The following is a 17,274-nucleotide window of genomic DNA, read 5'->3' on the forward strand; positions in this document are numbered from 1 at the left end:
TACTGAGAAGATAATTCAGCAATTAGTTTTAAACAATTTTTTAAGCCCAAAATCTTGATGTTGTGACAAGTGTATCAAAAGTGTGTGCAAAGACTTCAAAACATTTTGTTTAATGTGCTAGGGGTCACACTTTTAAAACTGTTAAAACCTGACGTCCATAAATAATCTTATATATTTTAGAATACATAACATAACATTGTTAATCAAATATAATATGATGAAGACACAAAAGAAATGTAGATTTTGAGAGGTTCTGGGTGGTCCATGCATGCATGAAATGTAGCCATCCTCCTTGAGTGGAGGGTGAGACTTGTGGTATATAAACTCCCACTCTGAGTCTTCTCCCATTACTCTGGGTCTGGAAGGGCTGGCTGAGAACTCAAGGATGAAGCTCCTTTTTGTAGCTGCCTTTGCACTCTTTGTGCTCTCTACATTTGACAAGGCTGACTCTTCAGCTTATGACAAAATAGTTGCCCACAGTCGCATCAGGGCAAGAAAAGAAGGGTAAGCTTATTAATATTTGTCATTGTTATTATTTTAGAGGCTTTTTTGTTGCCCTTGTGATGTTATGTTATTTTATTTTGCATGCATGGAATTGTGTTGAGTCTTGAGCATAACAAGCACCATTAGTTTTTTATCATTTCTGCATATTTTTATCTTTTATGATTTTATGGGAAATCTGCTCTAGTATAATGCAATCACAATTGTTTCACCTTTATATCTATGTATTTTGTTTATGGCATATTTCATTTACTGTATTTGAATAGTTGAATCATAGCACAAATCTGGCAAACTACTTTAACATCCAGCAGGTGTGGATGTCATTATTCATTTTTGACTGTGTGGTTTCAGAAGCAGCATGGGTAGTTGCCAACAATTATTCACACTTAGATAGCCTTGTCTCACCCGGCAGGGCTATTTGTCACATCAACTGTAAATTATTTCAGCGTTTGAATAGAATCTTACTCATGTGTTTTACCTGATGATTAATGCTTTACCCCATTTTGTTGAATGTATTAATGCATTGTTTTTTTTCTGTGTGTTGCTATGTTGAAATGGAAACAAATCCCCTTCTAGGACGGTATAGTATAAATCTAAAAAAAAAAAAAAAAAAAAACATAAACGTTCTCCCTTAATTCTCATCAGACCCAATGTCTGCGCACTCCAGCAAGTCATGGGGACCAAGAAGAAGTACTTTAGCACTTGTCGAAACTGGTACCAAGGGGCCATCTGTGGAAAGAAAGCGTAAGTGTTATTTCATGTTTCCAACAACACAAGTTGTTTCTCCTCTTTAAAGATGAACATTACAAGACAATTCAATGACTTAAAAGTGTCAGATTTGAATATGCAAAAGCATTTTTCTGTACTATCTACTTCTTCTCCTTCTTCTACTGCATCTTCTTTGAGGGGTTTAATGGAAACTTTCATGTTTCCATAGAGGCACACATCTGTTATCTTACTTTGAATCAAACTACCACTCAAAATGGAAAACACATTGATGGACACAGCCCTTAGGCCTTTGTTTTGAAGACTGTCCTATTCAGTCCTATAAACTGAAAATTAGGGTTTTCATAACTTAGGAAGCCTAGTCGTCGTTGGATGCCACAGTGGTGAACCACTCATTCCAGGATATGATGTGGCTGCAAAATGTCGACTGTACTCATGAATGGAAAAGCGTTCAGTTCAATCATTCAAGACAACCTCTTTTTCTCTTATTGTTCCAGCTCTCTCAGCACTTTTATGTTTAAACATGGATCGACGCCATGCCTATTATACAGTCTCTCCCCTCTCTCTCACACATGCATACTAAGCTTGCCCTCTATGCCTGCATTATGCTTAAGTCATGCTCAGCTCTCTAAATAGGCTTAGCTCTTCATAATGAATGCACACTGTTCACTGAACTTGGCAAATGTTAACGGTGGCAACGGCCATAGAATTTTATCTTTTTCAATGGGAGTCTGACGTGAGACTACGGAATCAATCAAAAGATAGCTGGGCCAGAGTTGAATTCAAATGGTAAACTGGTTCACTGATTTACTCCTTTTAAAATATCCTCATTGAAGATCTCCTGAACAAATATTTCTTCAATGCAGAGCTGCACTGTGAGCTCTAACTATATACTACAATAGCTTATTGTTGGATAATTAAAGATACAATTATTTTTTTGTTGTAATTCAATTGTAATTTTAAACTAACCATCTAAGATGGTATATAGGAAAGTGTCACTTCAGTCATGAGGGAAGTAGATCACACACACTGCAATTGCTCTGCATCACTATTCAGTAATAATTGGAATTGTTTCAAATGTCCTACAGCAAAGAGTTTAAATAGATAATAGATAATAGTTTATAATAAAGAGACACTCCCATAGGAGAATAATTGACCCACACCTGCACACAAAAACAGGGCTGAGCATTATCTATCATGGTTGTAACAATTGGTTGAAACACTTTCAGTGGAGGTCCAGAGGGACCAAACATTAGTATTAATAATAGAGTGACAGTCAGAAGAGCGCATACCTACGCCAAGACCCAGCAGTCCCCTTTTGTACTCACTCACATCTAAATGTGAAATCAACTCCTGTGTTGAAATCAACAAAATGTTGAAAAACTCCCTATCTCGCAATGTTTTCCTGGATCTGTCTGTTTATCTGGCTTGATAGCAGAAGTTAATAGGGTCTTATCTGGGCCGTGACCCATCTTCCATCCAAATTTCTTGGAAATCTGATTAAACAATTTGAAAGTAATCCTTCTGACAAACAAGACACGGGTAAAAGTATAATCTCGTTGGTGGAAGTAATACATTGTGGTGCTGAGAGCAGTGTGGAGTATCTTCTTTTCTCAAGACAGAATTAAATGTTCATTAAATCTGTTTTTGGTTCAGGGGATGGACAAACGTGTTAAACATGCATTAAGAAAATGAGGTGTGAACATTTAGCATTAGTTATTATCATCACATAGATTATATTACCTTCCTGAAGTTTCAAACCTCACATTGTTCCTCCCACCATGTCCTCCAGAAGCTTCCCAGATGTTTCCCAGCAGTTCACAAGCACAATGACATAACATTTGCTAATTTTCAGTTCAGCTGTTTGTGTAATTGTTTTAGTCAGCACTTTCAGTTGAGCTGATTTAATAGCAAATCATTCTGAGAAAATACATATATACATTTGACTTCAGAACGATCACAACTTCAAAGTTTATCTTAAAAGAAATTTAAATAAATTCCAGCAGAGGTCACTTGTGTTTACACAATACAATTTGGCACCTCCATTACAATACGTATTGGCTGCAGGCAAGCATTCCCATCTGGAAAGTATAGAATTCTTCAGGTAATCTAACTGAGCAAGATGATCTAATATGGCTTAGATTACACTTTTTACAGTAGCTTTTGGCAATCGTAGCTCAGTCTAATTTCATTAAGCCAGCCAAAGAACTTGTCTTCACCCTCTGAGGTCTAATTCAATAAATGAGAGGGGTTCTGCTTCCAGAGCAGTCTCCATGAAAATTGTGTACAACCACACTGCACATTACTGATGGGTTGAATTGGAATAAAGCCACATATGGCTTATGTTACGTTTGACAGAGTTATCATGAATCTTAGTGGAAATGGTCTTTTATAGAGATGCTGACAAGTCAGAAGTTTCCAACTCCATTGCCAGACACAACCCCTCAGTGTGGGAGTGCAATGTTGCAGGGTTTTTTGCTGACTCTGCCCCAATGGGGTTTGTGTGATCTCATCCCCATCCCTCCAACTCTATTCAAATACAGTTGTTGAAGGGAAGGGGTGCAGTTAGCCGTGACCCAGAAGTCTCGGTCTGTATTCAGTCTGAGACATCAACAGTGGAAAACAGCCATGGGCAACCCGCGACAGGAAAGGAAACAAGTTTCTGCCTGAAGCCTTTTATTTCGACCCAGAGTTTCAGTGTTACTCATTAATTGCTATCCACAGATGGTTGTGCTGTGTGCGGTACATTCTTGCCTTGTTCATCATTTACAGTCCTGAACAACTATGATGTCCATGGGAACGATTACTTGAGATAGTTCCATATGGATTTTTCAAAAGCAAATTCATTTTTATGAAGAGCAACTACTTCCACTTGCATCTTTTAGTTAGCTGTTAATTCAATTCAGATAAGCCATTATTTGCCCTTGTCAATGCTGCCAAGTCTGTCTGTTTTCAACTACAACTGGTACTCATGCAGGGCTTTCCTGGTGTCCAGATAATCCTTTTGTGTTATGTATCAATAGTGCTCCCATGCATTTTTCACTCCCATAAGAACATTATCAGGTATTATTAGCAAGTAAATATACAAAGATGTTTGTCATGGTTAGAGCTGCAACAATTAATTGATTAGTTGTCAACTGATTTTTTTTTTTTTTTTTTTAAGTCAAAATGTTCTGATTCCAAGTAGATATATTCTGGTTTTCTTCACTCCTCCATAACAGTAAATGGAACATCTTTGTGCTGTGGAGTAAACTGGAAATTTGTGAAGGTCCTCTTGGGTTTTCTGGAAGCACTTACCAGCTTTTTTCACCAATTTCCGATATTTTATAGACCTATCAACTAAGTAAACTGACTTAACAATGATGAAACGATTGTTAGTTGCCACTGATGATTTTGATCATGTTGAGGTGAAAAACAAGGGAAGTAGCAGCTTCCCTGTAGGTTTTCTCACAATAAACACAGGGCAGTCTACAGTGATGAACCCCACAGCCAACTCTGGATGCATGTGGTATTGTTTATCACTAATGGGTACATCTGTGGTGATCTTTATATCTTGTGGGTCTTTTTATTGTTGCATACCTGTGAGTAATTTGAGGTGAAATATACATCTCTGGTCTTCCAGGAGATGGAAACAATGCAATAATTCCAACATGTTCAAACCTGCTGAGGCAAGGGAGAATGTCATGTTTATATGTAGCAGCTGCAGTTTGAATTTTACTATCCTCCTCAGGCTACAGTGTCCAGAACCAATTGCAGTAACTAGGAGGAGACATTCCTCGAACATGTTTGTCGATCAGCAATTAAACTTCTATTTTTTGGATGTAATATGTCTTAAGAGAAATAATGATTTCATTCTCTTAATTATAGAAATCTGTAACAAAAGCTCTGGTGAAAATTGAATAATGTTATTTTTCAGATTAGCTCAAAGGTCTCCATACAGACCATTAAACCATTTAAATGTTCCTTGTGTCAACCGAAATTTCCCAAAACTCAGTCCTAATTACACTGCATTTTTTTGAAGGCCAAAATCGTAATGTTTCTGAGGTTAACCAAATGCCAAGTAGAGTCGAAACTAATTGTTTAGCTTCAAAGAGGAGGTCTCGGTAATATAAATCTACTACTGTAATGGTAGCTCAATCCTTGAGGCAGCCTTTCCATTAGGTTTTGGCCTGAGCTGTTGGAGCACATGGTTTGCTGGGGTAATGAAGGAGATAATGAGTAACATGTGGAAATAGTGAATACACAAGCCAAAATAATGATTCAGCTTCTAACATGGCAGCCAGAAAAAATACAAATCTCTTGCACGGTTATGTTGAAAACATACAAACAGTATTTCAAAGAACGTGCTACTTACATGGGGTTATGTCAACATTTGTGATCTGTGTGCTTTTCTTGCAGGACTGTGCTTTATGAATGCTGCCCCGGGTACATGAAGCTAGAGGGCATGCGTGGTTGCCCTGCAGGTATAGTATGTTAACTACAATTAGTCGGTGTATAGAGGTTAGATGAGGCTGTATCCTCCACATGTAGAGCAGATGTATGGTTTTGTTTTAACCAGACCAAACACACTAGAAGAGGATGTGGTAGCATGTTGATGACACATGTAGAGTCTTTCTTCTCAAGCCAAGAGATTTCTTATTACTGATTTTAGAAAGACTGTCTTACATCTGATAATGCTTATCCTAAATTCTTTTTAGTGGCTCCAATTGACCATGTGTATGGCACCTTGGGTCTGGTGAAAGCCACCTCAACCCAAAATTACGCTGACATTTCTAAGCTAAGACCTGAGATTGAGGGATCTGGATCCTACACCTTCTTCGCCCCCAGCAACGAGGCCTGGGAGCTTTTGGATGAGGTGAGTCAAGGACAAAATGGAAAGCAGTGGAACCTCTTTGAGTAGGAGGTTTGAACATCTCATTTTCCTTGTCTAACAGACAGTGAGGAGTGCACTCGTCAGCAACGTGAACATTGAACTGTACAACGCTCTGCATTATCACATGGCCGACAAACGCTTCTTAACTAAAGATTTAAGGAACGGGATGACAGTCACTTCCATGTACAATGACCTTGGTCTTCAGATTAACCATTACTCCAATGGGGTGAGTATTATCATTCAATACTACTGTAACAGTCCACTGCAGTTTTACTAAAAACCCTTTTAGCGATATAACATTGATATATATGAAATGTGCAGGTGGTGACAGTGAACTGTGCCAGGATTATCTATGGAAACCAGGTTGCCACCAATGGAGTTGTGCATGTCATTGACCGTGTCATCAGCTCTGTTGGAAACACAATCCAGGATGTCATCGACGTTGACGATGACCTGACAACTCTGAGTGTAAGTAGACAAAATAATACACCTCAAGGACAAGGTTTCTGCAGTAACTGTAAACACTGATGCAAAAGTATGTCACACCAGACCACAGGCTCAGACTTACATTTGCAGAGGTTTAGAGGAAACTTAAAAAAAAAACAAATGCAGAGTTTGTATTTGAGATTTCTTACTTAAGGTTATAATAAGGTTTTTGAAACCACCTCATGCAGTTTTTTCTTCTACTTTACTTTATTGTACATTTAAAGTTCACTAAACAGACTCCTACTGGTGAAATCATCATCTAGGATATGGCACAGAGAGCTGGACTGTCGGATAAGCTGGGTCAGCCAGGACATTACACTCTGTTTGCCCCCACCAACGATGCCTTTGACAGTCTGGGCGGCGACGTGTTGGAGAGACTTCAGAGCGACCCGGAGGTCCTCAAAGGTAACCCAAACTTTTATTCTTGAAAGGTCTGTCTCTGTTACTGAATGCCCAAAAGATCACTCAAGGCCATTTAAAACACTGCAGCGGAGACTGGGGGTTTATATTAGCTGTAGCAAAGTAGAACCATATTTATATTTTAGGATGAAGGTACAGGGAAAGAAAAGCAGTGGTTCCCCCGGCGGCATATATGCTAGACACACAGTCACTCGGTTTTTCAGTTCCTTTTTTTTTTCATGTTCAACTTCTTGCAATTTGAAACAGATGAAGCCGCAGTGGATTGGAGCCTACACACATTTGGCAAACTGTTCAACAAAGTTGTGTCAAACAGTAATAAAAGTAGGTCTCTAGTTTCAAGTCATGCGTGAAGTTGTGGCTGGAAAGTCAAATAAAGCAGCGCATCATCTGATGCTTCAGTAATGTTTGTTTTGTTTTGTTTAAAAATATGTTACGAGTGGATCAGGATCAACACCAATTCAACTGTCAGTTATAACAATGTATATATTTAAATGTTCAATGACTATGAGGTCTTTAGAAATGATGGTGAAAAAAGCAAAAAAAAGTGCAGATTTGTATCATTTTTAGCTTGTTTTGCGTCAACACAGACCGACAGGAAACAGCTGCTTCATTGAGGAAGCTGGTCAAATTGACAGGAATCCAAAACTTTTTATTAGCCCACAGCTCGCCCTATGATGTGAGATCAGACCGTTTCACATAAAGTTAAACGGAACTGTGAAGAAATCACAAGTCTTCTCACTCAAGGACCCAAGGGATCCAAAGGGTCTTCAGGTTCCCAGGTCTTTATAGCCTCAGCTGCAGTGTAACATGAGAAAGAACATAAAACAGCCCACAAAGCCAACTGACCCAGTCTACATTCAAATCAACTTGGGAAATTAACTGTATTCATATTTCCTACCTTCACGGACGAAAGCACTTTATAATTTAGCCTCTCATAGCAGCGGAGCACGTGCTGGCTGGTGCTGAGCCACAGCTGATTGAGATCTACTGATGTATTTCAACCACTATTAATGTTGGTCCCTCTTTTTCAGCTCTTATTAGTTTCCACCTCCTGGACTCAGTCCAGTGCTCTGAGGCTATCATGGCTGGCACCTCTTATGAGACCCTTGAGGGCAACAACATTGAGATCGGCTGTGATGGCGAAAGCTTGACAGTCAACGGTATAAAGATGGTTCTCAAGAAGGACATTGTCACCACCAACGGTGTCATCCACCTTATTGACCAAGTGCTCATGCCAGACTCAGGTAAGACTCACATCTCCTCTTCTTGTTTAAGCATGATTTACTGCATACATATATACATTGTGCAAGGTGTTTGGTATTTTGCTGTCATCCATATTAAAATGTTGCTGGGATTTCCTGTGCACTTTAAGCTAAGCAGGTGATGGAACTAATTGGAACTTCTCAGTCAACCTTCGGTGACATGGTGTCCGAGTTGGGTCTCTCTGCTGCCATGAGACCAGAAGCTGAGTACACTCTGCTGGCTCCCCTCAACGTCGCCTTCAGTGGTAAGTCACATGCTGATCATTACATCATTCAAGCCTCCCTGTTTTCCTCTCAGCGGTTGGTTGAATATGAAGCCTGGCTGCTCCGCATTCAGTCATAGTCTAGAAAAGGGGAAATGCTTCCCTGGGCGTGCTGACTCACAACTGAATGGATATGCACATATATGGAGCCTCGGGGAAATTAGGACACTTTTAGGTCATATAAGAACAAATACCCACACTCCCAGACAACATTCCTGAACCTCACCCAAAGGGAGTAGAGATGTTTTGTTTTTTCTGTAACAAGAAGGTGTGATAAATTGAGGCAGAATACTTTCATCTTTATAGACGTGCGATTTTAAATGGTTGTAAGGAGTGCACATGGCAGAAACATCTGGATGTAAAAGGAACCTTACATTCATCCATAAATTCATTGGAATCTACATGTGCAGAAACCTACAAATCATGAGACATGAATTATTGGTTACTCTACATGTTCCACCTACAGAACTGTGCAGTAAATCAAGTCATTAACAGCACATTTGTCTTCGCTCACAGTTACTATTATGGCTGTTGTTCTCAGGACATTCAGGGCAAATGAATAAAAATGTAAACAGAGGTTTTGTCAATGAAGCCAATACATTTGGTGTAAATATATAATCCTGCCGGTATTTTAATTAGAAAATATCAGAAAACAATTCTTTCCTCTACAGATGAAGTGATGTCCATGGATCAGAGGATGCTCAAGCTTATTCTGGAGAGCCACATCTTGAAGAGCAAGGTTGTCCTGGGCCAGTTGTATAATGGCCAGCGGCTGGAGACCATCGGAGGAAAATTTCTAAGGGTCTTCATCTACCGCACAGTGCGTCCACTTCTGGCTGGCTGCCACTATACATACACTATATGAATTAACCATATCATCTGACCATCAATCCTCTTGTCTTTGACACATGACATTAATCTCCTGTCCTTTACCTTGTGGAATATTTCTGCAGGCTGTGTGCATTGAGAATTCCTGTCTGATAAGAGGCAGCAAGGAAGGAAGCAACGGGGCCCTTCATCTCATGAGGACTTTCTTGAAACCAGCGGAAAAAAATATGTTTGACATTCTGACAGAAAATGGAGAGTTCAAGTAAGTACTGAGCAATGCTAGTAAAATAGACTCTGGTATTAAAATCCGGCATGATACTTAAAACCACATTTTTTCGGATCTTTCCATTAAATACACATGGCACATATGGGAATGAGAAAGTGCTGTTGTTGCAAGCTGTCAGTCTGCAGTGGTTTCAGCCAAGTTACTGTTTTATTCTCTGTGCTGCAGGATCTTTTTGTCTCTGATGGAAGCTGCTGAGTTGACTGACCTTCTGAAACAGGAGGGAGACTTCACTCTGTTCGCCCCAACCGATAAGGCTTTTGCTGGTGTGAGCGAGAGAGATTTGGCCTTGTTGAAGGGTAGGTCTCCCAGATTATCTTTGTTTTTTCTGTTGCATGCTAAAAATCACGCAAAATAATTGAATGATTTTCTGTTTGACTGTCTTTATTTCAGGTGACATAAATGCTCTCAGAACGATCCTTCTGTATCACTTCAATAATGGTATCTTCATTGGTGGTGGTTTGGAGAGTGGAGTGACGAACCTTCTCAAGTCTCTGCAGGGTAGCAACATCAGAGTGATGCTTGTGAGTATTTAGTGCAGCAAGACTGAACTTCTTTTGTCCTAGGGCAATAAACGTTATACCTTTTGTTATCCTTGAATATAAAAATACAGAGAATAAATCAAACTATTTTTAAAAGTCCTTAATATCATGGGAGTGTCATTTTTTATTATCTGCTAAAATCATCAGTTTGCTAAACTCAGTCACCTCAGCAAGCTAATAACATCATCTTCATGCTTTAAACACAGGTTCGTTCAAGCCCTTCATTTTGTGTTTTTTCGCGTCTGTAACTGTTTTAACTGTCTCCTTCAGGCAAACAACACGATGCAAGTGAATTCCGTCCAAGTCCCTGAATCTGATATCATGGCCACAAATGGAGTCATTCACTTCGTCAAACAAGTCTTGTATCCTGGAGGTAAAGTTTTTACCCAGTCAAAATTGTGAAGACTCCCTTCTATTGTAAATCTGTCAAGAGATGCTCCCTCTCTGTCATTTATAACTGTTGTAAATGCCTGACTGCAGTCAACGCCCTGTTTTTTTTTTCTCCAGATATCCCTGTTGGAAGCCAGGATCTCCTCATGCTGTTGAAGAGGCTCATCTCTTACATGCAAATCAAGGTGTTTTATCAAAACATGATTTATTGTTATTAAGCAAGGTTTATTATTTAGGGCAGGGTGCAGTTTTCTTTGTGTATGTTTCATTGCAAACTCTTGATTTGGTTGCCAAAAAAAATGTATTTCTCAACATAAAGTACAAAACAAGACCCTGCTTGAAAACCATGCATGAAGTTAGTGGTTTGAAAGAAGAGAGTCATTAGGTGCGGCTGCTGACTGAGCACAGGTGTTAATTTTGCTTTTAATCATAAACGAATGTCTTTTAGTTTTATGATTTGTTGTGCAGCATACACACAAGTCCAGCTGTGGTCATACTGTACATTTTTATGTTCATCTGGAAATCTACTATAACAGACTTTACTTTATCTTTGTTTTACAGTATATTTCAGGATTCAGGTATCAGGAGATTCCCCTGACATTTATGAGTAAGTAACAACATTTTAGTTTTTGTTTTGCTTTTTTATTTTATTTTATTTTGCAATAATTACCCCTAAATGCATTCTTTGGTGACATTAATGGCTTTATATCTCCTATTGTCATTAGAGAGGATCGTCACTCGTGTCATCCAGGAAGGTACAGTAATGATGATTGCAGTATCATCATCATGTGATTCCTAATCAGTAAAGTCTTACATATTGTATTTGGACAATAATAGTTGCAAGCCTAAAATAGGCGGAGAAAAATAGGAAGGCTGGTGCCTGTTGAGTTGAAACATGCACTGATAAACTGCTGACACTTTTTGTTAACAGATAATTCTGCATACACATGCAAGTACATGTACGCATATGCTGGGGTTAGCAACTTAAGTATTAGTCATAGAGAAGGGAAAAGAATAGAGAATAAGAGAAAAGTACATAAATTACTTTCACGGTTAAACATTAACAATATATAAGGAACACAACTTATGAAATTAAATCATGTGCAAAATTCTACTAAAAAACTAGATGGCAGAAATTTTTTGATTATGAATCACATTTTTGTCAAAGCAACCTTTCTGATCCAGTGAAAGGTCCATTTGTCATGTAACCTGCATACAAATGGAGAATTCTCTGTATCGAGGGGCAATGCTGTGCCGCCTGTTTCAATGTGCTGAAACAATGTCTTCTCTGCTTTTTATAGTTCCTGACGTAACCAAAGTCACCAGAGTCATTGAAACAAAGCCCTCTGTCACCAAAGTCACCAGAGTCATTGAAGCAAAACCATCTGTTACCAAAGTCACCCGAGTCATTGAAGCAAAGCCGACCATCACCAAAGTCACGCGGGTCATTGACAATGATCCCACCATCACCAAAGTCACAAGGGTTGTCTCAGGTAAAAATCTCCGCTCCAGTCTCTTCGACCTGCGCTAAAATAACACCACGACAGACTTTCAAATTGTGAAAGTTGTCATGCCTTCACCCTACTTCACCTTTGACTTGCTTACCCTGTTATTCTAACCCTAACCAAGACCAGTCTCACTCCTCCTGCCTGATCCCAATCAACCAAACCAATAAAGGTGACCAGGAAGAGTGAAGGGTCTATAATAACACATGGAAAACAGATGCTACCAAATACCACACATAAAAAGTGTCAGGTGAGGTAGTATAAAGAGCAACAGAGTGCAATTAGGGCGGAGCTCAGGATTGATGGATGGGTCAAATAAATGTTCACCCAGGAGACCGGTGTTCTTGTCCTGTGTAAAACCAAAAGACATTATGGGTGAGGCTGTGTTGAATCATCAACTTTATATAATTCATCATCTTAAGAACACACGAACACTGTCATCATCTACAGGTCCTCAGTACTCGGTCAGCACTGGCACCACTAACATCAACCTGGAAGGTCAGTGAAAGGGATTCAAATTTGAATACAGAAATTCAAGGATAATTTCTCTTATTTTAAGCATTGGGGTTTATTTACCAGTGGTTATATAACAACATAGGTTAAATTCACACTATTTCAAGTAATGTATTACAAGTAATGCCAATCCTAAAAATATTGTAAAAAAAAAAAACAATAGACAAACTTAATATAATGGATGGTAATGAGAGATTAAATAGACTTAAAACACCTATTATGTAAATCAAATCAAGCTGCAGTTAGAAGATAACCCCCAGTTAGTTTTGAAGACAAAGTTTGTTAAAGCGAAACTCTCGCCATAAAGCAACCAAGGCTTTATTTGGGATTGAATATGAGTCAAATCTTCGTGTGAAAGCATAATTACGACGAAAGAGGCACTTTTAAGATTTACCGTAGTTTCGGTTTTGGGCATGTTAAATTTGAACGGGAGTGCATGGGGCAAGACATGCTAGCCTCAAAATCGCTATTTTTAGAACACTAAGAAGGCAATGTTCTCAATGCTCTTGTTCATGAGTAGAGACCCCAGTGATGCTACGAGCAAAGTTTCATGTTGTGTCGAGCCTTCTTAGTGTTCTAAAAATAACGTGCCCAAAACCAAAACTATGGTAAATCTTAAAAGGGCCTCTTTCGTCGTAATTATGCTTTCACACGAAGGTTTGACTCATATTCAATCCCAAATAAAGCCTCGGTTGCTTTTTGGCGAGAGTTTCACTTTAAGTAACAATAATGTATGCCTGCAGAAAAATATGTCAGTTTCTCTTTAAGGTTTCTCCTTTATCTTCAGGAACTGACCTTTCAGAAATTTCCAGCCAAGATGTGAACCCTAATTTTGATGCTGAAAGGCTTACCAGAATTATCCAAGGTGAGTTTGTACATCCCAGTGACTGGGAAAGAATAATTGAGAAATAAAATGTGATTAATATGTTTCTTTGCCTCTATAGGAGGTGGTTCAAGAAGAACCTCTTCCCGAAGAGTTTTAGGTAAAAATAGATAAACAAATAAATACATTTTAAAAAACGGCCAGTCTAAAAGAAATCCTGCATTTGTAATAAATGTAGTTTAGCCTATGTGAGCTCCTTCAGGCAGTCAACTGCCACGTTCACATGGCATACTATGCTTCCTGCATAATTTATCCAATGCACCTCTTCAATCGTGGCGGGTGTACTTAAAGGATAATTCAAGATTTCGGGAAATATACTTAGGCTTCTTAGTTTCTTGCAGTAAATTAGATGAGAAGATGAGACAACTAGCAGCAAAATAGCTTAGCTTTTCACAAAGCTTAACATTCCCAAAAGGGAGCACAATCTGCCTACCAACACCTCTAAAGCTTACATTGTCACTTTATGTCTTGTTTGATTTTACAAGGGGTCATGTGAAGGAATATAAATTTGCCATGATATAGTTCTCCACATAAAACCACAATGTGTCATTTTTAACTCTGTACAGATTAAACAAACCAGATATAATGTGTCAAAGGGTTTGTTCACCCCCACATCAAAAATAGATATTTTAGATCCTTCTGTTGTAAGATGGCGCTAGGTGGGACTTGGCTTGAGGAGCTTGGTACCTTCATGTCAGAACCATTTCTTTTTCAACCAAAATGCACCATAATACCTGCACAGAAGCAAATGCGCATCGATATGTGGACAAGAGGCTAGCTAACTATGCTAACTAATGGACAACATGCCAACATTGCAGCTCCGCCAAAGAGGATGACCTTAATGTGACGTCTCATGCTGTCACTAGCATGAGCCTCTTATCCATTACTAGATGCACACTTCCATCTGCACCTTTGCCATCATTCCATTTCATTTTAGATGGGGTAGACATATCTATGGATGATGTCTCCCAAATTCTGCAACTCAAATTAAACAGATGTAAATAAAAAATCTAGGTGGATAAATAGCACAAGAGGTCACTTTGGGATGGGCCATCCTTTAAATACATTTTAGAGGTGTTTAGCAGCTGCTGAATGTTTATACCATACAGACACAGAAAACATAACAATCTTCTCATCTAACTCTTGAAATAATGCAAATAAGCATATTTCCCCAAATCTATAGCTATTCCTGTCAGCCAACTGTGTGCTGCTCACTCTTTTGCTGCTGTGCTTGCCGTCACAATGCTCTCATTAAGCTATGCTGGCTCTTGGTGCTGCAGCTGTCGTTTATAATGTGTAGCAAATCAAGAGCCTCACCTCCACGCCATAAACCACCTGTGAGCTCGGCGTCTGTAATTATCATCATCATCACTCCCCACTCCCTGCTGCTGAGCTCGGTGTTTCCCTCTGGGATCAGAGCCTACACGCAAAACTTTAACGCGGTACAGTACATAGCTACATAGTGATCAGTGACATGTATTAATGGTTGTACCCTTTGACTTTTCTTGTACCAGCTGGCAACAGGAGGAGAGGAAGGGACTGAGCCTGGACGGATGAGAATATCAGCATTGTAAAGGCAGAGAGAGAACCAAAACCAGAGGATGTTTAATACAGGGGATACACTTAGGATGTCAGTGATTTCAAATATACTGTAATAGGTGTAACTGACAAAAATAAAACTATTCTCATAAACAATTTAATGGTGCTTTGAATGTATATCTATTATGAGTGTGCAATGTCTTGAACTAGTCTTTTAATTCAGCATAGTATGTAAACAGTGTTCAAATGAATGTTTTGGCATGACTTTAAAGACGTGGAGCAAGTCAGGGTAGCAATAAATTTCAGGCCATTAAGGTTGTAATAAAAACATTTCAGTATTAAACTTCTCCATGTCTTTCTGACTGGTGAAGGTTAAAGGAAGATTGTGCTAGCTGTTTGGCAAGATTGATATTATCTCAGCATGATGTAGAGTGGAAAAAGAAATGATGATGTGTTTTTAGATTTAGACTTTTACAAACTCTTAAGGTTTTATGTAAATGTTGTCTATGCTTGTTTCATTTGGAACAATGTCTCCAACTGCAGGTTGTCAAGGTTGTCAAGCATCTGCTAATAAAGTTCATTTTTTTTTGCAATAAATGTGCCAGTATGATGAGGGCATCTGAAGACAGTGTTGTTTGGAGTAATGTCTACTTGTAAAACTCCTAGGTACATGACATTGGTTCAGAGATTAAACATCAAATGTCCAATCTAAATATTATGTCTACATTTTGTATTTCCAAGTACAAGGTCTTTAAATTCAACTGAGAACTGATCCTTTGTCAGTGGCCCAGTCATTTTTCTTCATGTTTTAAAGGGAGTTTGGCTGTCCACTTTGGAAACTCCCAAGACATTTTGTGTAATATAAAATAAACTGGGTTTAATTTGCAAAATGAACTCTCTTTTTCCCATTTTTTCATGAAATGTATTTATCCCTATATGATACAGTGTGTATAAATTGAATAGGGTGAAAACAAATCATTAATTTTAACTTTGACATCAGTTAATATGGTTTTATTTCCAGTGGGTAATATGTAAAGAAGAATAAGTGCATTGCTACATACATGTTGATCAGAAGGATGTGTAAAATGCTAGCTGGTGTTTTTAACTATACAGCCAGCTGAAATATTTGCTCTGAGGCTGCAGGGACATTGTGTGAGCTGTTGTGCACAGATATTTGGATCAGGCCCAGCAGCTCCTCTGTTATTTGGCTCTTGTGCAAAGCTCTTCACTGAATTTTATGGCTTCTTGGATCGACTAAAATGGTTTAAAATCTGGGCAACTGCCAAGTTACAAACACTAACGCTTGCTCCATCCAAAAACACAGACATGGCAAAATGTAAAAAAGCATTTTTTTGTTCATCTGTAATTTTACATTCAAAATAATTCACTGTACTCAAGAACAGCGCTTATTAGTCCAGGCAGCTGGTTAAATCTCTGCTTGAAGTGATTAAGTCATTGTACTAATTATCATTCTGGTGCCATTTACATGCTGGTTTAATTAGTAATATTTAACACCTTAAGTGAAGCTTTCTGTCGGCTCATCTAGTCAGTGGTAAGTTATTCTATACTGTAGAGAAATTCCAACAGATGTATTAATGTAGCCCTTAAATACTGCTCCTTGTTGCATGTTTGAACATATTAATGAATGTTCTGCTTGTTTCAACAAGTATTACTGTTAAACACTTGCTTGCTCTTCACCATACGAATGCGGTCATTTGAAAATCTCTGATTAAAATATGTAGATCTGACAGTCTTTATAAGTGAATGCATGTATGTAAATCTGCATGCCATATTTTCTTACATCTTGATAAAGATAAATGACTTTGACTCACGTCAGTTGGTGTTGTGCAGCTATTTGATAAGTTTGTGTTTGATCCAGGGAAATATGTCCTGTATAGTGAGTGCCATGCTGTAATTGACTGACCTTAATTCAGTCTAAGTGAAACATCCTCAGCTTCATAGATTGTTTTGCAATATGAGGATGTCAATGATATTAACTTGCTTGTTTGTAATGCTGGATTTGGGCTGGGGCCATAAAAATGAATAATTTATCCTCCTGTTTGTTTATTATGTAATAGTAAGTATTTCAGCAAACTGCAACAGTAACATGCAGCTGTTGCTGAAGAAAGAGCAAATACAATCTGCAGTCAGACACAGCAAGCAACAATTTATACATTTACCACATCGTCTGAGAATTGAGAAAACATCTGCTGGAGGATCCGATTGCTTTTCCATTTGGTCTCGGATTTTCCACACTGTA

At 38.6% G+C, this 17,274-nt stretch overlaps 1 protein-coding gene across 5 annotated transcripts; it reads left to right on the forward strand.

The window, feature by feature from the left end:
- Positions 1-352: 352 nt before the first annotated feature.
- postnb (periostin, osteoblast specific factor b) lies at positions 353-15,899 on the forward strand. Of its 5 annotated transcripts, XM_030404854.1 has the most exons (22): positions 353-504; positions 1,147-1,245; positions 5,626-5,690; positions 5,925-6,082; positions 6,162-6,326; positions 6,422-6,568; positions 6,850-6,991; positions 8,038-8,250; positions 8,379-8,513; positions 9,203-9,351; positions 9,485-9,621; positions 9,811-9,941; positions 10,036-10,166; positions 10,455-10,557; positions 10,692-10,759; positions 11,136-11,181; positions 11,300-11,329; positions 11,876-12,067; positions 12,530-12,577; positions 13,380-13,457; positions 13,537-13,575; positions 14,990-15,899. In XM_030404854.1, the coding sequence occupies exons 1-22, from the start codon at positions 386-388 to the stop codon at positions 15,016-15,018; spliced, it is 2,424 nt and encodes an 807-aa protein (XP_030260714.1). In that variant the 5' UTR covers positions 353-385; the 3' UTR covers positions 15,019-15,899. The 5 variants fall into 5 exon arrangements, with proteins under 5 accessions (XP_030260714.1, XP_030260729.1, XP_030260719.1 ...); XM_030404869.1 differs by lacking the exon at positions 12,530-12,577 and having other exon boundaries at positions 386-504; XM_030404859.1 differs by lacking the exon at positions 13,537-13,575 and having other exon boundaries at positions 386-504; positions 14,990-15,727.
- Positions 15,900-17,274: the final 1,375 nt, after the last annotated feature.

Source organism: Sparus aurata, chromosome 2, assembly GCF_900880675.1.
Source record: "Sparus aurata chromosome 2, fSpaAur1.1, whole genome shotgun sequence".
NCBI classification, from domain to species: Eukaryota; Metazoa; Chordata; class Actinopteri; order Spariformes; family Sparidae; genus Sparus; species Sparus aurata.

Coding starts and splice junctions, on each gene's coding strand:
- postnb (XM_030404854.1), top strand. CDS start 386: ATGAAGCTCCTTTTTGTAGCTGCCTTTGCACTCTTTGTGCTCTCTACA. Junction 9,622..9,810: donor ACAGAAAATGGAGAGTTCAA/GTAAGTACTGAG, acceptor TCTGTGCTGCAG/GATCTTTTTGTCTCTGATGG. Junction 9,942..10,035: donor AGATTTGGCCTTGTTGAAGG/GTAGGTCTCCCA, acceptor TCTTTATTTCAG/GTGACATAAATGCTCTCAGA.